The following is a 22,202-nucleotide window of genomic DNA, read 5'->3' as shown; positions in this document are numbered from 1 at the left end:
CTTTAACTAAAACAAATCATAACCTCGCTGAAAAATTCATCACTTGATGCAAACACCTCTTCACACTGAGCAGGTTGAGCATTGTACAACAGGCATCATCTGATCCATACTTAAAGTCTTTTTATCTTGATAAGATCTGCTAAAGCTTCAGCTCTGTTGTTATAATTGTAGAGAACCCATGATCAACTCCATGGCACAATGAAGAAAAAAAAAAGTACTAAGTGTAGTTCTCAATTACATGCGTTAAAACATACATAACCAAAAAAAAAAACCTTTCACTGACAATCATTTTTTCTGTTTTTTCCTCTTTCTTCTCTATTTTTTTCATATATTCATTTCTCTTGGCACTTGTCTATATTTCTTCCTGCTTTCCAAAAGGAAGCAAGGGAAGTGGTTAACTTGTATTAAGTCCCAAGGAGTTCATTCTCTTGTACTGATATTGAGAAACTGGTTGCTAGGAGCCACAACTACTGCAGATTTTCAGTATTTGGGAAGTATCTGGTCCTCATTTGTCTGTGAGAGATTTTAATTCAGTTACATATTGAATATTTTTTAAGTTTTGGTTGTAGATTAAAGTGATTATGTTGATAAGCAAATAAATAATCTAATCATAGTATTGATATGGAATTTTATTGTGGGATATGATCTTTTTAAACAATATTGATACTTTAAAATTCTTTAGTTAAAATTTTAAATAAGTAACACATGTTGAATTAATATTTAAGAAATTCTCATTAACATTTTATAACATGTCTATCCTTTCATTGAAAATTAGGCTAAAATATTCCAGGGATAATTACATTTTTAAAAGATATGTTTTTAGGGGTAAGTGGCCAAAATATAAATGTGGTTGAACTTAATGACTGGATGTAACTAGTGGCAAATTCCTTGTAAAGAACAGAACTAGCTTAAAAAGGTAAAAATAACAGTCATGGAAAACAATTGAGAAGAGTAATTATATGGTAAATGGACTTAAAATTTCAAAGTATTTCTTTTAAAATATATATAGGGAGAGATGTAGAGCAAACTTCATTTTGGCATTGAGTATACCTATAACTAAAAAATGGTGATTAATGGAATGTAAATAAGACTGCTTCATTATTCAATTCTCTTCCTCTTACTTCTGAGAGTACATAACAAATGCATAAAGAAAATAAGTAAATAAAGCTGTAGTAAATTTTAGACATTATTTCCTTTTTCCTAAAGCATACCTGCTACCTACCCACTATGAAGACTCCTACTGAGCTGAAGGTGAGGCAATTTTGCCTATGTCAAGGGGAAGTATCTATGAAGAGACACCCCTTCCACAAAGTACACTGTAAAAAAATCTATCTGTATCAGGTTAATGAGTCAGTCAATGCAAAATACTTTTTTCTTTTAAGTGAAATCTGTGCAAAAGTGAGAGAGGCAGAATGACAGTAAATAAAGAGCTAGCCCTAGAACCTGGTTACAGATTCAGCCTTTCATATAGCCTGTCTATTCATTGCTCAGTGCAGTTCTAACTTGCAACAGAAATGCCAGGTTGCATTGAAAGAAAGACTTTCTTTACCTCAGAGTTCTCTAAGCCAATGAAATCACAGGTCCAACTTCAATCCTGTGCATTAATAATTCAATCAGCAGCAGCATTTAAAAAATGAAATAAATCTGGACATGACTGAGATTCCTTGAAATCTAAGTGTTTTTCAGTAGAGTGTTTAGTGAAGAGAATTGATATGATTTAGAGTTGTACCCCATATGAGTTATAGTTTACACATACAGGCCTTCAACATTGGCTACATGTTCACTCTCATCTCTGTTAAAATTTCAGTTTCTGTCAACTGTCAGAGATTCGAAGAAGCAGCAATACATAAGTGGCCTGATTGGCAACCATTAAGGAAATTAATCTTTCTGTTCCTATGCTTATTTCATATTGGCTTCCTTATTTTATTTTTCATGGGTTTGGGTGAAGTTTTCACTGATAAGAGAGTCTCTATTACACCATGACAAGGTGATTGAAATATGGAAGCCTCTTTATGTCCTATTCTCTTACTACTTTATCAATTTGCGTCCGTCAGGCCCAGTGGGGTGTGTGTGTGTATGTGTGTGTGTATTATGTGTGTGTTTCTCCCTTCTGGGTACATTATTAAGTAGGAGAAAGCTGCTACAGGAAGTTAGATGATGTTCACTAGGAACAAAAAGTTATATATCATGTTTTTCTACAAAATTACAAATTTATTAAAGTAACTAATCATAATGTTAATAATTGAAAATTATATAAATGTTAATGTCATAGGATTAAGAGCTATAAGACATTATGTTAACCATTCATTCAGGTATTTAATAAGCATCTATTTTTAGGATTTAATGAAATTGAAATACAGGTATAATTAGGTACCTTACCAGTATCATTTTCTATCTATTATTGCTTAATTTTATCTTGCCTTTACTTCTTCAAGCTTTAAGTGGAAGTCATTTGTTCAGAATTTTTAAACTTAAGTCAAAGCACTTTTAGCTTCCCTCATACAAGTGGGTTTGTGCAAAAGCCCAAAAGCTTCCCTCCTACCATCAATAGTCACCAAACACAAGATAGTACTAATTGTGTCTATAATTTATCAGAAGATAGGAGTTAGTTTACTTTCTTGGGGTCTTTTTTCTCACAGGTAGCAGAAATGGAAGAAAACAGTATGAAGCTCTGTTCTGCATGAAGCAATTTGATCAACTATCAGAAGTTTTTCTCCATTTGAACCACTTTTCAATATTTTTCTCTTTTAAAAGACCTCATTCTTATTTCCACTCATGTATATATATATATATATATATATATATATATATATATGTGTGTGTGTGTGTGTGTGTGTGTGTGTGTGTGTGTATAATATACACATACATATGTGTGTATCTATTAGATAGATACACATAACATTTTGCTTATACTTATAATTCTTTCCTTTATTAATTGCTTCTAACTCATAGAAATAGATAGAAGTTACTTTGTTAATGAATTTGTAGTGCTTTTCATTTCCAAAGTATACTAAAGAATACCATGGACATAACTTATTTACCCTTAAATACCCTTAAAGCAGGTTAAAATGTAATTGAGAAATATTTAACAAAATAAATTAAAATATAGTAAAACACAAATAATATTAATATATTGCTTTCTAATTCAATATGCATTAGAAGAATCCTTACATATGGTTTAGTGGCCCCTGTCTCTGCTTGAATTTAACACCATTGTATTTGAGTATTACTTTTAAAGTCAAATTTAAATAGAACATGCTGAAGAATGTAAATTGGTTCTTTACACTGCTCTTACCACTTGCATAATAAACGAAACGAATTAATTCTAACTACAAAATGCACTGTGCACTTTCTTGCTCCATAATGCTCCATAAATGATAAAAATAAATTTTTATAAAGTTGCATATATTTCATTTTCCCCCTGTGCTTTATTTTTTTAAATAAAAATTTCATTTGACCTGCTCACATCAATACTTCAAAAATCTGTAATTTATCAATGTGGTACTCTCTCTACTGATATATAGATATATATATACACATGCATAATATATAACATATTTTATTTATATATATGTATATACACACATACACACATATATACATATATGACTATATATATATATATATATATATATAGTATCATTTTCTTGCCATAGAAGAGGGTATTTATAGTGACTAAATTATAAAAAAAAAATCATCATCTATTAGTCAGTGCTCTAGGAATAAGTCTTTCTGAATTTGGCTAATCTGGTCTATAGATTATAGACACAAAGTATGTCAGTAGACCCATATGGGAAGTCTTACTAGATTTGTAGGAATTGCCAGAGTTTATGCTCCACTCACATAACTTTAAAAAATCCAACATCACTTTCACTGTATATAGATTTGAGAGACTTCAGAGTAAGATATTACTGAAATTAATTTGACATAAAAAGGCACATTGTAGTTTGTTGAATTAAATTAATCAATTTAGTAAAAGAAAACAATGTAGTAGGAAAAGCTTTGAACTTAAATCAAATGAATTAGGTTCTTGTCCTAACTTTACCATTCACTAGTTGTGTGACTTGAGACCAGTCATATAAATTCTGGGTCATAAGATCCCCACAAGCAAAATGAGGTTGCCAGACTATTTAATGCATAGTTAAATATTCATCTCAACTTGTCTCACTTTTAAATTACCACCATGGACATGGAGAGAAGAGTTTTCAATTTTCTTCCTGGTTTAATATTGCCAGACTTATGATTGGCTCATTATAAGCTGAGGAAAACATGACATTTTTAGACTTTCTCTGCGGAGGTGGGGGGGAAACAGTGTCTCAGAGAAAAAGGGATTAGGAAATCAAGAGAGCTATGACAATTTCTCTAGCTGTTCAGCCAGAAGGAACAATTCTCCCATTCCTTGCCCTGCCCTTTTCTAGGTCTTCATGACCCAGAAGCAGATAGGTGCAGCAGATGCATTTCTTTGTTCTTTTGGCATAAATGCACGTTTTTATATTAGGAGGTTAATACTCCTATTATATATGTAAGAGGAAGAGCTTAATATGCTGTGTTTTTATATTTCTAATATTTGGGACCTATTTCTCCCTTAGGGAAAAGGCAAGTTCTTGTAAAAACACTATTATAATTCTATTTTTACAGATTTGCATAAAAGAAAAAGAATCCTTTTTCACTCTATATACACACACTTTGTTGTTGCTTAGTCATTTTCAGTCCTGTCTGATTCTTTGTGACCCCCTTTGAGGGTTTTTTTTCAGATACTGAAGTGGTTTGCCAATATCCTTCTTCAGCTCATTTTTCAGATGAGAAAATGTGGTAAACAGGGTTAAGCGACTTGCCCAAGATCACACAACTAGTAAGTGTTTAAGGTTTGTGGTCTTCCTGGCTCCAGGCCTGGCAATATATCCATTGCACCACCTAGCTGCTCCTATGCACACACTACAACAATGCTAATAATAGCTCAGGCTATGGAGTGTCTTGCCTTTTATAAGCCCATTGCTTACAATAGTCCAGTGAGGTAGGTAGTACAAATACCTTTATGCTTGTTTTACAAATAAAGTTAAATAACTGGAATCCAATTCTTTTAGTTTCCACTCTTGTGGTCTTTACATTACACCATGTTACTTCTTGTGTAGAATAGTACTGCAACTTGTCTGCACAATGCAAGGTGTAAATATCCCAACAGGGCCACCTGGTATGAAGGTAAGAAAAGGTATTTGCCCATTTTCTGAAGTCTAGAGTCACTTCTACACTGCTCTCCAACCTCTAGCATTAGACTCATACAAAGAAGTGGGTTTGTTTACTCTTTAACTGACCCTTATGTTTCATAATGGGTGGAATTTCAGGAATATATAAACCAGAGCATTTGTTGTGGGCTACTTGCTAAAAAATATGCTTAAAGAATGAATAGCCAAAAGCTTTTTTATGAACTTTGGAAAGCTGGAGAATGCTCCTCTTATAATTATCTACCTCATTTACCAACTTACCTCTGACTAAGCATCTGCTGACGTTGCCTGCTGAATGGCAGAGATTCCTTTGAAGCCAATAGTTTTGTGTCTAGCCTTTCACTTTTTAAATTAAACATTCATTGAAGGTATCTCCCAACATGCAGTATATTTGCTGGTGAAAGAATCTGAGAACCAAACTTGTTAAATAGACTATTTTACATTCTGTTCTAGATTATTTAGCTCTGAGAAAGGGTCTAAGTGATAGACTTAGTTGGTTTCTATGTTCCTTGCCATTTGAAGACTCTTTGTATACTTATTTCCATGTTTGTTATTGCTGTAGATGATTTAGATTATTAGAAATATGACCACAGGATAAGTTGGGCACATTACTGTCTACTTAGGAAAATGGAAATAAAGCAAGTGCCACTTCAGTTAACCCAGAATTTCTAGGACTTGTAAAGGAATGCTAAGCGCATGTCATTAAAAAGAATCTTTAAAAATGGTCAAAGGAATTTTGAAGAAGCATTGTGATTGATGATATGTCAATAATCAGTGAAACCCAAATTTGAAAGCTTTATTCTTATTGGTCCTAGAAATGGAGGAATATCAAAAGCACAGCAACCATTCCGCTGGAGAAAGATGATGATAAATTGCAATTTTAACAAAAAGTAATGACAGTGGTAGAAGAAAAGTTGAGATTAATACAAATAGGAACAATTTTAAGATTGTATCTGGGGCATAGTACCTCCTAAGTCTAGGTCCTATACTTACATGGATGGTTATGTATGATGTTCATAATGATGACCATGAGGCCTATTATGTGATCCTTAATGATATTTTTTTTGTCTTCTATGTTGAAGAAGGAAAAAAACTGAATATGATTTTAAAACATTTTTTAGAAAAGAAGTTAATATGGGTACAGTGGTCACAAAGTTAACTTTTAAGTACTGGAAAGTTAAGTTAACCAGAGTATTGTATCCTGCAAGATTCTGGTTGAGTTGTTTCTGTAGTTTAATACAGAGATATCAAAACCAAAGTGCAAGCTATTATTGTTATTGAAAAAATGTTTTTAAATTATTTAAACCTCTATTATTTTATAAAATTTTAAAATGTTTTTGAAATATCAAAAATAATTTTATTTCTTTTTTCAGGACAGCATAATTATTTATGTGCTGGGAGAAATGACTGCATTGTTGATAAAATTCGTAGAAAAAACTGTCCAGCGTGTCGTCTAAGAAAATGTTGTCAGGCTGGCATGGTCCTTGGAGGTAAAATTGTTATTTTTCTTTATCAGTAGTTATAGCATTTAGAAATGAAACTGAATCAGAAAGTCTTCTCTTCTTGCATAGCATCTGTTCATGATTTGTTTTGTTGCCTGGATCACTTTTTATGTCATTAACCAAATAAATCCCCATAAAACTAATAATTGCATAAAATTTTTTAGCATTTTACAATCTATACAGTTAATTGAAGATCTGTTGGGGCTCTCAGGGACCAGCCAGTACAACTCATTGCTGACTTAGAATCCTTTCTACAAGAACTGTCAAGTGCATTAACTTTTGTTTGAAGACCTTAAGGTGTGTGTGTTGAGGGCGGGGGGGGGGGGGGGAGGGCAGTATTATCACCTAAGTTATCTCATTCCCTTTTTAGAAGCTGTAATAGAAGTTTTTCAGCTTCTACACATTGTTCGTTCATAGTCCCGTTTCTGGTGCTAAGCCAACAAGCCTAATTCCTTTATGTGTAAGAACCCTTCAAATACTTGAAGAAAATTATTATGCTTATTACGTTTCTTCTCTTCTTCAGCACAACTATCCCCAATACCTTTAACTGTCTTTCATATGGTGTGTCCTTTAGTCAGGTAGGTGGTACAGTGGATTAACTCTGTGTGGGCCTGGAATCATGAAGACCTGAATGTAAATAAAGTCTCAGACACTATTTTTATGACCCTGCACAAGTCATTTAATCTCTGTCTGCCTCAGTTTCCTTAACTGTAACATGAAGGTAACAATAGTATCTATCTCCCAGGGTTGTTGTGAGGAGCAAGTGAGATAATATTTGTAGTGTTTAGCTCAGTGCCTGGTACATAGTGCTTAAAAAATGCTTGTTTCCTTCCTTCCTTCTTTCCTTCCTTCCTTCCTTCCTTCCTTCCTTCCTTCCTTCCTTCCTTCCTTCCTTCCTTCCTTCCTTCCTTCCTTCCTTCCTTCCTTCCTTCCTTCCTTTCTTCCTTCCTCCCTCCTTCCCCTTCTCTACAACTTCCTCCCTGTATACTAGTTATCCTTTTCTGGAAATACCTCAGCTTTTTTTTATATATAATTCTAAAATATGATGTTCAGAATTTAAAAGTTTTTCAGATGTGACCTTAATAGAGCAGACTGTAATAGATCTATTACCTCTTTCTTTCTGGGTCCTATGTTTGGTTTGTTTTTGCTTATGTAAATATTTTTGGATCCAAACTGTCATCTAATATACTATCAATCCTTCCAACATTCATATCATCTGCAATTTGAAAAGCATGTATCTTTGCCATCTAAAGTAATTGCTTTTTTTTTTAAATGAACACCAGAAAGCCAAGCATAGTTTGCAGAGGTAAAATACATTAAGACATGTTTCCAAGTTATCATTGACAACTCACCAGATTCATTCATTTGATCTCTTCCAAATCCAACTAATCACACTACTAACTATTCTTTATTTCTCCATTTTGTTCATAATGTGTATCATAACGCTGTCAAAGGCTTTAGTTAAGTCTAAGTGTACCATGTCTTCAGCATTCTGTTGATATACTAGTCTAGACCAGGGGGTAGTCAAACTATGGCCTGAAGGCAAATTTGGCCAGTTTCCTATTTTTGTAGGTTTTATTTTGAAATGTAAAAACTGTTCTTAGTTTTCCAGACTGCCATACAAAAACAGATGGCAGTCCAGTTGTTTGCCCTGATGTAGACAAAAACCAGATGGCTAAGTGAATTGGTGAGTGTGAGAAATGCCTGTTTGAAAACTCCCTCCACAGTCTTTCTGTGACATTGTGGATAAATGATAGGGATTTATTCTTGAGGTCTGTAGAAGTTAAACCACTTCACCCAGGGCCACCAACTAGAGGCTTGATTTGATCCCAAGTCTTCTGTTCCTAAGTCCTTCATTCTATCCACTATGTACAGTATTTCTTCCGAATTTCCATACACTGTCAAAAATGGATATTGTTTAAGTTAGTTTGGCTTAATCTATTCTGGATGAAGTCTTTTGGTCTTTTAGTAAGAATTTCTTCTCATTCTAAGTGCTCTTTAATAACCTCCTTTATAATATGTTCTCACATTTTGCTAGGAATAGAAAAGAAACTCAGTGGTTTAAAGTTTGAAGAATCCATCTTCTACTCTTTTGAAAATTGGCATATTTAATCCTTATGCAGTGCTGTGACACTTTTTCCATTTAAAAATCACTGAAATTGAGTCAGCATTCTTACCTATTTGTTCTACTCTAGAATGTAGTTCAACCAGGCCTGATGACTCAAATTCATTGAGGGAAATCAAGTGCTGTCTTAGAATAGCATGATAAATTAGAATTAGAAGGGACCTCTCTTGTCTTACAGCTGAACAAACTGAGGTCCAAAAGGGATGGCAAGTGGGAAATCTCAATTTATGCTAGGGCTGGGAGCTCTAACTTTTCTTGGATTTCTATTACATCCCACCCAATCCAAAAAATATTCATCTTGGAAGAGAAAAAAAAAAGAAATTAGAATTTAATTATTCAGTCTTCTCACCATTACCTTTTGTTATATCATCCATCCCACACAAAGCAGTCCTGTGCTGCCTTTTTTACTCCCCATTCACCCAACATTGCTATAATAAAGAAGAGGCCTTTTATTGTGTCTAGGATTCATCATCAGCCTTAGTTTATTATGACTTTATAATTCCTGACTTGATTCTTAAATTCCATGCTTCTCTCTTTTGTATTTAATTTACTTACCATTGTTTTCATTATGTGTATGTATGTATATATATGTATGTATGTATATGTATATATGTATACACACATGTGTACGTGTGTATACATTATATATTATATGTACTCATTCTGTTGTATATTCTATAATTTTATACATAAGCATATGTATGTATATATGTATATATGTTTGTGTGTACATATACATACATATATATAAATATATTTAAACTCTGAATTGGTACAATCACTTCAATCTCCCCATAGCTTCCTTTTCTCATTTTCATTGAAATAATTTCTAGTTGTATTTTAAGAATTTAATTCTTAAGGGCCTCCCATGCTTCTTACACTAGGTTCTCCATTGAAATCATTAAGAGCCTGCTTTTCCTTTCCCTGAACACTTTGGAACTTGCACTCCCAAAATCTAGGGTACATATCAGATTATACTGGTTTTTTCCTCCTTCCTTAAGAGTGTTCATTTGACTTTGAGATTCCTTTGTCAGCAGGTCTTCCTTTTTTAAAAATAAGAAACCATTATATTCTTTACAGTTTTGTCCAACCCTTTGTGAACCCATTTCAGGTTTTCTTGGTAGAGATCCTGAACTAGCTTACCATTTCCTTCTCCAGCTCATTTTACAGAAGAAGAAACTGAAGCAAACCGGGTTAAGTGATTTGCCCAGGGTCACACAGCTTGTGTCTGAGGCCAGATTTGAACTCAGGAAGATGAATCTTCCTGATTCTACGCTCAACACCCTATCCACTGTGCCAACTAGCTGTCCACTACACTCCCTGCCTCCACTTTTATGTAGCACAATCTTCTTTCCTTCTCTTCTGAATCCCTTACCCTTAAAATAACAATAGTGATTTATTGTAGAATCTTTCCTCTACTTTCTTGGACACTAAGTTCTCTTCTAGAGAGGTATTTAATTCTTAGGAAAGAACTGGTCTGAGTTAGATGATCTGGATTGTAGTTCTAACATTGTCTTATCAAGCTGTGTTGATGTTGGTCAAGTCAATTTGCATTGTTGTTTCATTTTTCTGGTTATTAAAAATATAAAGTTAAATAGTCATTGCTGATTAAGCAGTATAAATCTGTATTTTCACTTGTCATTAACTCTATGAAACACAATGTGCTCTTAATGGAACTAGCAGAGAATAAGAAAGTCAGGAGAAAAAGTCTTAATATATGTATATAATATTAGTTTCCCACTAGTCAATGAAATATAATATTTGAAAACTTATTTCTGTATCCCTTAGTTTCTCAGGCTTTCATTGGGTTGTTGCAAAAATCATAGAAAACATAGTGAAAGCATATTAAGATACGGAAAAACTTCCCATATTGCATGTTTCACTGTAACAGCATTCCAATACTTGAAAAAACCCTCAGAAACTGAAGAAAAGTTTTTGGGAGTAATGGTAGTGAACACAGCAGTTGAGATTTGACTATCATATAGACAAATTGACTTCTACAGTAATTGAATTCCTTCTTCATATGCTTATAAGATATAAAATAATGAGATTGGCTCCATATTTCCTACTGTGAATCTGTTGCTACTACTATTGCTTTCTTGCAATTGACCCATTGAAAGGAAATTTTGCTCAGTTTCCAGCTGTTGCCACTTCAGAGGGTAAAAGAATAGCTTACAGAATTGGACCATGTAGTGATCCACAAAGTGATCACTAAGTTAAACAGTTCTATCGATATAAGAATCTATAGTATTATATCATTCTCTTCTCACTTTCATTTTTATGTAGTATACTATAGTTCCTTCACCACCAATAGGATAACATATAAGCTATCCATTACTTCCATTAGGAGAGAGTTTCATTGTCAGTTCTAGTGATTTTGTTTTAAAAGTGCATAGATATAATTTTCCTGAAAGAAAAAGAAGTATAAATGTGTATCTATATCAAACACATATGATATACATTTATGTGTTCAAAACCTGACTATGACATTTATTCCCTGTATCATTTGGATAATCATTTAATCTCCCTGAGTATCATTTTACAAATAAGGGTGTTGGACCAGATGACCTTCCATTTCTAAATCTATGCTCCTTTGATCTTGGCTTGAGGACTGGTCTGGCCATTTATAAACTTTATGACCCTGAACAAGTTATTTACTCTGTTAATAGCCTCATTTTTCTCACTGGTAAATTAAGGAATGTAATACCTGTACTACCATATTCTCATAGCTGTTCTGAGTATAAATTGTTAGTTTGTAGTTATCTTGGATCATGTATTGCTGAGAAGAGCTATCTATCATAATTGATCATCACACAGTGTTGCTGTTACTGGGTACAATGTTCTCCTGGTTCTGCTCACTTCACTCAGCATCAGTCCACTTAAGTCTTTCCAGGTTTTTCTGAAATCTGCCTGATCATCTTTTTTTTTCTTTTCTTTTTTTTTTTTTGGCGGGGGGGGGGGGTGAGGCAATTGGGATTAAGTGACTTGCCCAGGGTCATACAGCTAGTAAGTGTCAAGTGTCTGAGGCCAGATTTGAACTCAGGTCCTCCTGAATCCAGGGCCGGTGCTCTATCCACTGCACCCCCTAGCTGCCCCCCTGCTCATTATTTCTTACAACACAATAGTATTCCACTACATTCATATATCACAACTGCCCAATTGATGGGCATTCCCTAGATTTCCAATTCTTTGCCACCACAAAAAGAGCTTCTATAAATATTTTTGTACATGTGGGTCTTTTTCCCTTTTCTAAGATCTCTTTGGGATACAAACCTAGTAGTGGTATTACTGGGTCAAAGGGTATACGCAGTCCCATAGCCCTTTGGGAATGGTTCCAAATTTCTCCTGAGAATGGTTGGATCTGTTCACAACTCCACCAACAATGCATTAGTGTTCCAATTTTTCCACAGCTTCTCCAACATTTATTATTTTCCTTTTTTGTCATATTAGCCAATCTGATAGGTGTGAGGTAATACCTCAGAGTTGTTTTAATTTGCATTTCTCTAATCAATAGTGATTTAGAGTATTTTTTCATATGGCAATAGTCAAAGATACTTTTTAGCTTTCTGTGATTTAGAGATAAATAAGTAGATAGATTAGATATATAAACATACATACTTAAATACATTTACTTATTTGTATTTATATATAAATCTATAATATCATGTAGCTATATGATATAGTACTATAATATATGATTCAACTAGTAACTGCTATTGAATCATACTGAAGAGAAACATCAACATTGGCAGGGATTTTTAGTAAAAAGCTTCATGGAAGGACTGGTTCCTTAGAAACAGGTAGGATTGGGAAGGCTATTCTGGTCAAGAGGAATAGCATAAGAGCCACCATGGCTGGCTGTTTACCCTTGCCTGGAATTCTCTCCTTCCTCATCTATGCTTCTTGGCTATCCTGGCTTTCTTCCTATCTCAACTAAAATTCTACTTTATATAAGAACCCTTTCCTGATCCCCTTTAATGCTGGACTACTTTACAACTGTTTACATGAAAAAGATCTGTGGGTTTTAGTGGACTATAGGTACAATAAAAGTTGCAACAAGAAAAAAAAGCTAATGTGATTTCAGATTACGTTATGGGAATATATTGTCTATAATAAAGGAGGTATAGTTCTACAGCCTGATGCCTTGATCAACACACAAGCCATATTTGACCTCTAGCTACTTGCTTCTAGGCCAGGGATTCTTAAATTTTTTTGTATGTGTCATTGACCTCCTTGGTAGCCTATGCATTCTTTTTCAGAATGTTTTTAAATACATAAAATAAAATATTTAGAATTACAAAGGAAAATAATTTTATTCAAGTACAGTTATCAAGATATTTTTAAAATAAGTTCATGAACATCAGGCTAAGAACCTCTGGACTATTACTCTTCTCTTGAGTAGGAATATCATGAAAATTTAAAGTAAATATTGGATGACCATTCTCATCGGCAACAGTCTTAAAAAAATTCTGAAAAGATAGTGAAAATATATTCATCTTTGGCATTTGTTATAGATTGCACAAATCTATCATAAGATATGAAAGAGAGAATACTGATAGGCTCAACCATAGATTTTATAAAATTCTTCCATGGAAAATGACACTGGGAAATCAGAAGCAATATGTTTTGGCAAACAGCCCTGGAAACAGAATTTATATTAACAAAACTACAGTAAGGTTTCAACTTCATAAATACTTAAATTTTTTTTCTTATTTGCTTTAGTGGCAATGATTTGATTATAAGAAATATGTCCTAGATTCTCCTTTGCAATGAATCACTTTCCTTATCGTTAGCAGGTTACATTGAACTTTTATATCCTGCTCATAGTAGTTTAAAACTCAGGAATGTCCTGTGGAATAGTGATTTATAATATACTTAAATTTAGAGAGCATGCTTTTTAAAAAGATTATGTATACTTTATGATACATGATAGCATTTCATATTAATGAAATTCTTGTATTTGCAAAAGAAATGCTAAGCTGAGTTTTGCAGTCTTTTAAAGGTTCAGTTAAGTTCAACAAACATCAAATGATAAAGGGCTGATTAAACATGAAATTATTTTTTTTAATTGAGTGTTGTTTTATAGAAATTTTTCCTTGTAGACAACAACATTTCCAATTTTTAAAAAAATACATCGAGCCAAAATACTCCACCCTTCCTTCCACTCCAAGATTCCCTTGGCAAGGAGATTAAAGACAACCTCATTGGCCTTCTGGGGAGAAGGAAAAGGGGGTGAGGTGTTATGAAATAGGAAATGTATTTATCTTCCCTATTCTCAAATTTAGAGCAACCTTAAGCAAAAACTCAACTGAATGAAATCCAAATGATACATAACTGTAGACACTGAACAGAAGAAAGTAAAACAAGAAACTTATATTTTAAAAGTAAGTTTGTTAACTTCTCTGTAAAATCCCGTGAAGGGTTTTATATGTGTATATATCTGTTTTGCATATGATGACCTAAACCTATTTAGATTGGTCCAAGGTATCTGTGGGGCAGTTAAATGGCACAATAGATAGAATGCCAGACTTGAAGTCATGAAGACTCATCTTCCTGAGTCCAAATCTGGCTTCACACACTTATTAGCTGTGTGACCCTAGGCAAGTCACTTAACCCTGCTTGCTTCAGTTTCTCATCTGCAGAATGAGCTGGAAAAAGACATGGCAAACGACTTCAGTATCTCTGCCAGGAAAACCTCAAACGGTGTCATGAAGAGATGGACGTGACTAAAAAACAAATGAACAATGACAACAAAGAGGTGGCTATAGTCGTTCCAGATATTTGATTCCCCATAAAGATGATGTGATTTTCCAGAGGAGAGAAGCTAAAAATATAACCAGGCTATCTAGAAATTCTTTGCATAGTAGTGCCTCAGGTTTAAGATGGTCTCAGGATTTGAATCAATGACCACTTCCTCAATCCAACTGATACAGTGATTAAATTTATATCCTTCTTTGAAGTTCACACACTTTCCTCAGAATAACTTTGTGAAGTGCATAAGCATTATTATCTTCATTTTTAAAATAAGTTAAATGAGGCTTAGAGAAGATAAATAACTTACCCATAGTCATATAGCTAATAAGTGAAAGTGCCAGGATGCAATACCTGGTCTTTTGATTCAAAATCTTAATCTTGATCCACTATTTCATAGCTAATGATCGGAAGTGGCCAAAATCAAACTCATTATCCTTCTCCAAAAATTCAACCCTCTTCTCAACTTCCCTATTACTATAAAGGGCACGACAGTCCCTTCAGTCACCTAGACTTACAACTTTGGTGTAAACAACTTCTTACTAACATTCACCCCACATTTCTACTCTGAGTCACATCTTTTCATCTCTACTTTCATAACAGTTCTTAAATAGATCCCCTCTTGCCCCTCACATATTCACCACCATGGTACAGAACCTCATCATCTCATGCCTGGACTATGGCAATTGCCTTCTGGTTGGTCTTTCTGCCTCAAGATTTTTCCCCTTCATGCCCATATTACATTCATCCTACACTGTAAGTATTCTTCATAAAGCAGAATTTCACTTCCCTATTTAATATACTCCAGTGGCTCCCTGCTACCTACAGGACCAAATATAAAATCATGTGTTTAACTTTTAAAGGCCTTCACAACCTGGCTTTTTCCTGGCTTTCTAGCATGGAGAAAATGAAGAAAGTAAAAAAAAAAAAAGTATGGTTCAATTTGCACTCAGAGTTTATCAGCTCTCTCTCTGGAGGTGGATAGCATTTCTTTTCATCATGAGTCCTTTGGAATTGTCTTGGTTCATTGTATTGATTAGAGTAGATAACTCGTTCAAAGTTGATCGTCAATATAATATTGCTATCACTTCATATAATGTTCTGGTTCTCCTCACACAGCTAGTAAGTGTTAAGTGTCTGAGGCCAGATTTGAACTCAGGTACTCCTGACTCCAGGGCCGGTGCTCTATCCACTGCGCCACCTAGCTGCCCCCATTGTTTTTCTAATAATGAATCAGCCTTGCATTCCTGGTATAAATCCCATCTAGTCATAGTATATAATCTTTGTGATATATTGTTATAATCTCCTTGCTAGTATTTTATTTACAATACTGCATCAATATTCATTAAGGAAATTGGCCTATAGTTTGCTTTCTCTGTCCTCCCCTCCCCCCGCCCCCACCTGGTTTAGGTATCAAATTCATATCATGTCATGAAAGGAATTAAGTAGGATACCTTTACCTATTTTTTCAAATAATTCATATAGTATTGGAATTAATTGTTCTTTAAATGTTTGATAAAATTCATTTATAAAGCCATCTGTTCCTGGGGATTTTTTCTTAGGGAACTAATTGATGGCTTGTTCAATTTCTTTTTTTTAAACATAAGGTTATTTAAGTCTTCTATTTTCTCTTCTGCTAATCTGAGCAATTTGTATTTTTGTAAATATTCTTCCATTTCACTGGAAAAGTCTGTTTTACTGTCATATCATTGGGCAAAATACCTCCTAATAATTATTTTAATTTCTTTTCTTTCTTTTTTTTTTTTTTTTTTTTTTGGTGAGGCAGTTGGGGTTGTGATTTGCCCAGGGTCACACAGCTAGTTAGTGTTAAGTGTCTGAGGCCAGATTTGAACTCAGGTGCCACCTAGGTGTCCCATAATTATTTTTAATTTCATCTTATCTGGTGGTACATTCAGTCTTTTTATTTCAGCTACAGATAATTTGGTTTTCTTCTTTTTTTAAATTAAATTAACCAATGGTTCATTTATTTTATTGTGCTTTTCATAAAACTAGCTCCTGGTTTTATTTATTCATTCAATGTTTTTTTTACTTTCCATTTTATTAATCACTTTGATTTTCAGGATTTCCATTTTGATGCTTGATTTGGAATTTTTGATTTGTCTTTTTCTAGTTTCTTTGCCCAATTTCCTGCACAATTCATTGATCTGTTCTTTCACTTTTTTATTGGTGTATAAACTGAGAGAAATAAATTTCCCCCTAAATACTGCTTTGGCTGCATCCCACAAATTTTGGTGTGTTTCTCCTTGTTTTCATTCATTTAATGATATTATTGATTGTTTCTATGGTTTCTTCTTTGATTTACTCATTCTTTAGGATTAGATTATTTAGTTTCCAATTAATTGTTAATCCATACTTCCAAAACTCTTTATTGAATATAATTTTATCTCATTATAATTTGAAACAGTTCATTTAATATTTCTATTTTTCTGCATTTTATTTTGAGGCTTTTATATCCTAATACATAGGCAGTTTTTGTGTGTGAAGGTGCCATGTATGGCTAAGAGAAAGGTATGCTTCTTTTTATCCTCATTCAGTTTTCTTCAGAGGTCTATTATATTTATTTTTTCTAAGATTTTATTTATCTTCTTACCTTCTTTATTATTTACTTTATGGTTAGATTTATTTAGTTCTGAGAGGGGAAAAAGTTGAGGTCCTTCACTAGTATTATTTTTTGTCTATTTCCTCCTGTAACTGTTTTAACTTTTCATTTAAGAATTTGGATGGTTTTGTGCATATTGATTTTACTTCATTAAATATGCTACCTTTTAACAAAATTTATTATCTCTTAATTAAATCTATTTTTTATTTTGCATTGTCCAGAGATTATGGTTGCTATCTATGCTTATTTTATTTCTTCAGTTTTTTTTTTTCACTTGACTCACATGTGTGTCTTCTATCCATGTAGACTCCTTCTAACTACCCTAATATTGATTAAGTTCTTAGTAGTTACATGTATCATCTTCCCATATTGGAATGTCAACAGTTTTACCTTATTGAGTTCCTTATGATTTTTCTTTCATGTTTACATTTTTATGCTTCACTTGACAATATGTGGTTCCTTTATGCATAGTTTCCCTATATTTATCCTATGAATTTTTATTTTTGTATTGTCTACTAGCATTCTTTAAATCTTTGCCATGTTTGGATTCACCTGGTATATATTATTTTTTTCTGGCTTCTCATTTTTGTTCTGTGTGTGTCTTTATTTTTTTAATTGTGTTTCTGGGATATAGTGGATTATTATTTTGTTTTATTAGGCATATGAAGATACAAGTTCAGTACACACATATATAAAGCACTTTGCCAACTTTAAAGTCCTATATAAGTGCTGATCATTATTATTATTGTTATTATTATTAGCTGTTGGCTTCATCTGTAATAATTATCTCTCACATATTTCTTTTGAGACTTTGAGGTTGGAAACAATGACAAAAACCAACTACTTCATCATCTTGCTGGTCATGTTGTACGCACATATTATAGCGGCTACTGTAAATGGATAATGAACTGTGCCTAGAGTTGAATAGGAGGAAGGAAGCAGGCCAGATCCCATTTGGGAAGTTTAGCAGTTATTCCAATGATTACAATCTTCTTCCTGTAGCAAAATTCCATCTTTTTAGCAACAATATCCTGAAGATGATGCTATATGACTGTAATCAGATTACAGTATATTACCAATGAATATTTATATTTAAGAAGTGGTATAAAAGACATCATCCAGTATGTTTAGGACCAAAAAATGGCCATACACAAAGATAGTCAAACCATTGGTCTTACCATCACCAACAAAGTTATCATTTCATATTGAAGAATTCTGAAATCCCCTTATATGACCATGATCTATTAGATTTTCACCTCTCCCCCTGCCTTCCCTCACTAAACCAACTCTGTATCCACACTGTGACCTTCAGCCTCTCAGCCTCTCAATTTCCTCCAAGGCCATCACCCTTGCACTAGTTACTCTCTCCTTTTTTCCCCACATTGGCCCCTTGGTGAACCAATTCAACTCTATACTGTTCTCTTCTCTTGAGTTCCTCTCCCCCTTATCATATCATTAATTGCTTCCTGCCAAGTCTCAGCCTTGGATTACTCTCATCATCTGCCACCCTCACCCCTACACGTATGCTGCTGAATGAAGGGGGAGAAAATCACAGAATTATTTTGACCAAGTCCATTAAAATTTATTTTACACAATCTCTACTGGTTCCTCACTGCTGCAGATAACCCTTTCATTATCAAATTTCCATCCTTTTCTACACAGTAGCTTTTCCAAATTACTTCATCCCCCCTCAAATATCCCATGGCTCCCTTCTTACTGTCCTAGCTAAGAATATAGCCTCATATTTTATAGAAAAAAAATGAGGCTAGTCACCATGAGCTCTCTCTTCTCCATTATTTCATATCATTCAGATCCATCCATCAATCAATAAACATTTATTAAGCAACTAATATGTGTCAAGAACTGTGCAATGTACCAAGTGTAAAAAAAGAGGCAAAAGACAATCCCTGCCCTTAAGAAGCTTAGAACCTAATGGAGAAAAGAATGCAAACAAACATATACAAAAAATCTATATAAAAGAATAAATTGGAAATAATTGACAGAGGGAAGGCACTAAAATTAAGAGAGATTGTGACAGATTCCAGTAAAAAACAGGGTTTTTGTTGAGACTTAAAGGAAGTCAAGAAGGTCAACTGGCCAAGCAAAGGAGGGAGAACATTATGGGCCTGGGGGACAGCCAGAAAAAAATGCCTGGAAATGTTCAGATGCTTTCTGCCACTATGTCTTCCTTTACCTTATTGCTTACCAAGGCAAACCTCTCCATGCTCTTGGCTAGTTTTCAGCAAACTTTTTCTATAAAGGGCCAGATAGTAAATATTTCAGCATTTGCAGGCTGAGGCAAAACTGAGGATAATATTTAGGTACTTATATAATGAGAGAAAGGAATCCATAAAAATTTTATTGACAAAATTTAAAATATTATAATAATTGGCACAGTGGATAAAGCATTGGTCCTGGAGTCAGGAACACCTGAGTTCAAATCCAGCTTCAGACAATTACTAGCTGTGCGACCCTAGGCAAATTCACTTAACCCTATTTGCCTCAGTTACCTCATCTGCTAAATGAGTTGGAGAAGGAAATGGCAAACTACTCCAGTATCTTTGCCAAGAAAACCCCAAATGGGGTCACAAAAAGTTAGACATAACTAAACAACAACAAATAAGAAGAAAATAACTTTTGAAGGATAAGATTTCACTTAGTCGAGGTTAAAAGTTAGTGTTTCAGGGGCAGCTAGGTGGCACAATGGATAGAGCACCGACCCTGGATTCAGGAGGACCTGAGTTCAAATCCAGCCTCAGACACTTGACACTTACTAGCTGTGTGACCCTGGGCAAGTCTTTAACCCCAATTGCCTCACCAAAAAAAAAAAAAGTTGGTGTTTCCTTGTCAAAATTAATTACAAATGTTCACCTATTCATGCTGATCTGTAATGGGTTTTTTTATATTTTATGTTTGAAAATGTCTTTTTACCCAGATAGGTACTGTCAGATTCTGATATCAATTCACAAGCATGTGATTTTAACTGAGCATATTCACTTCGAAGGCATTTATGTTGTTTTTCTTTTAATATTTGCCTTTTAGTATGTCATTATATTGAAGAGTAAATAAAATTGAAGGTTAAGTGAAAGTTCTTCAGTTCCATAGTTAAATGGATTTTGACATATGGAAATTTCTTTTACACTTGTTTCAAGGTCCAAAAAATGTTCCTCAAATGATAGTTTCAACTCAGAAAATATATGCACTACAAATTTATGTGGAAAGGGGATCTTGCTTCTTGTTTTAACTTTTTTTAAAGCAACTTGACATTACTTGTGAGTCAAACAATGTTAGTAGTCATCTAATTGATTTTACCGTATACATTTCATCTATAACTGATGTTTTGCTTTGTGATTGATTTTAGGTTGAAGAAACATTATCCAGTTTGCAACAAAAGCTAATTTCCATAGCCATTCAATGTTTAATGATGATGGTTGAAAGCTGTTCAGAAAAATTTCAATCTTAGCCTTGAGCTCAAAAAATCATAATAAATCTTTTTCTATTTTCTTGTTTTGACATGATAGCTATGCGCTCATAATTAAAAAATAACATGTTGTGATACAGCAATATATGGGGCACTTGAAACACTGTCAAGATATAACCATTGCTGCAATTTATAGTACTAATCAGCAACAGTACTAAACTATGAGAGCACCACATGAGACACCATTCCTCGAACATCTAAATGAATGAGCATGACTGTGTTCTAATAAAACTATATTTTAAATAAAAAAAACATTTTTAGCTTTGGGGCTGTGCAAAAACAGGCAGCTGGCTGAGTTTGGGTTTTATTTATTATGCAGCAAATGTCTTAACAATGCAGTGGTTTAAAATACAAATAATTTCTTCTTTAAATCCTGTACACGTAACACATTTAAAAAAAAATAGGGGCAGCTAGCTGGTGCAGTAGATAGAGCACTGGCACTGAGTTCAGGAGGACCTGAGTTCAAATCTGGCCTCAGACACTTGACACTTACTAGCTGTGTGACCCTGGGCAAGTCACTTGACCCTTATTGCCCCCTCAAAAGTAAGTAAGTAAATAAATAAATAAATGCTCCCCATTCATTCCCAATAACAGTAACATCAATAATGGCCCTAACCCTTTAAGGAAATGCATTTAAATACTTTGTTTTAGTAGCAAGAAGATACAATGTATTTTCACCATTCCTCTTTGGCAATGTAATTTAATGCTAGTTTTAACTCAAGAGTTATACCACTGTATAGCAGTAAATTATACTGAAATAAAATGTGGTATGCCATAGCATAAATATCCTTTTTTCAAAAAAATAATCTTCCCCTCTGAGCAAATTTTTAAAAAAATAAAAGAAAATCTTCAATACATAGATTTATAGTTCATAACAAATTCCCAACATTACCTATGTCCAAAAATGTGTCTCTTTCTGCCTTTGAAGTTCATCACCTCTTTATCAGAATGTGAATGCCATGTTTCACATTTATTTTTTTGAATTCATGGTTTATAATTGCATTGATCAGAATTCCAAAGTCAAAGTTGTTTTTCTCCATTATATTGTTATTGAATAATTTGTTCTCCATTTTCTCCTTACTATAGCTTTGTATCAGTTCATACAGGTCTTCCCAGTTTTCCCTGAAACTTCCTGTTTTATCACTTATGTCATAATAATATTCTATTACATAATTGGCTATTTCAGGAAGGGAAGGATTTTCCCTGTCTTCTCAAACTCTGATTAGTTGATCATACAGTCCTTGGGGTTAGGCCTTAGCCCTCCCACATGAGGTACATTTCTCACTTTGAAGACCATTGCTTTAGTAAATTCATCATTATGTAGAATTATCTACTTTGATGTTTTAGCCTCCTACTAGACTATAAGTTATTTAAAGTTAGTAACCCTGTTTTAACTAATTTTTTATCCCTCCCAGAAAATATTCTATTATAATAGATGATATGTTTGAAGTATTATATCTTATAATATTTATCCTTTCTTCTAATGCTCTATTGATTTTGG

The 22,202-nt window shown here is 33.7% G+C and overlaps 1 protein-coding gene across 5 annotated transcripts in view; it reads left to right on the top strand.

Moving 5' to 3' along the window:
• The window catches only part of PGR (progesterone receptor), a 76,469-nt gene that overhangs the window by 26,779 nt on the left and 27,488 nt on the right, over window positions 1–22,202 (top strand). For all 5 annotated transcript variants that reach the window (XM_043995103.1, XM_043995102.1, XM_043995106.1 and 2 more), the window contains exon 3: window positions 6,596–6,712. In XM_043995103.1, the coding sequence (XP_043851038.1) occupies window positions 6,596–6,712 (117 nt within the window). The remainder of the gene's footprint in view (window positions 1–6,595; window positions 6,713–22,202) is intronic.

This window comes from Dromiciops gliroides, chromosome 3 (genome assembly GCF_019393635.1).
Source record: "Dromiciops gliroides isolate mDroGli1 chromosome 3, mDroGli1.pri, whole genome shotgun sequence".
Taxonomy (NCBI): Eukaryota; Metazoa; Chordata; class Mammalia; order Microbiotheria; family Microbiotheriidae; genus Dromiciops; species Dromiciops gliroides.
The sequence above is the reverse complement of the archived record's forward strand: the minus strand, read 5'-3'. Positions and strand labels throughout refer to the sequence as shown.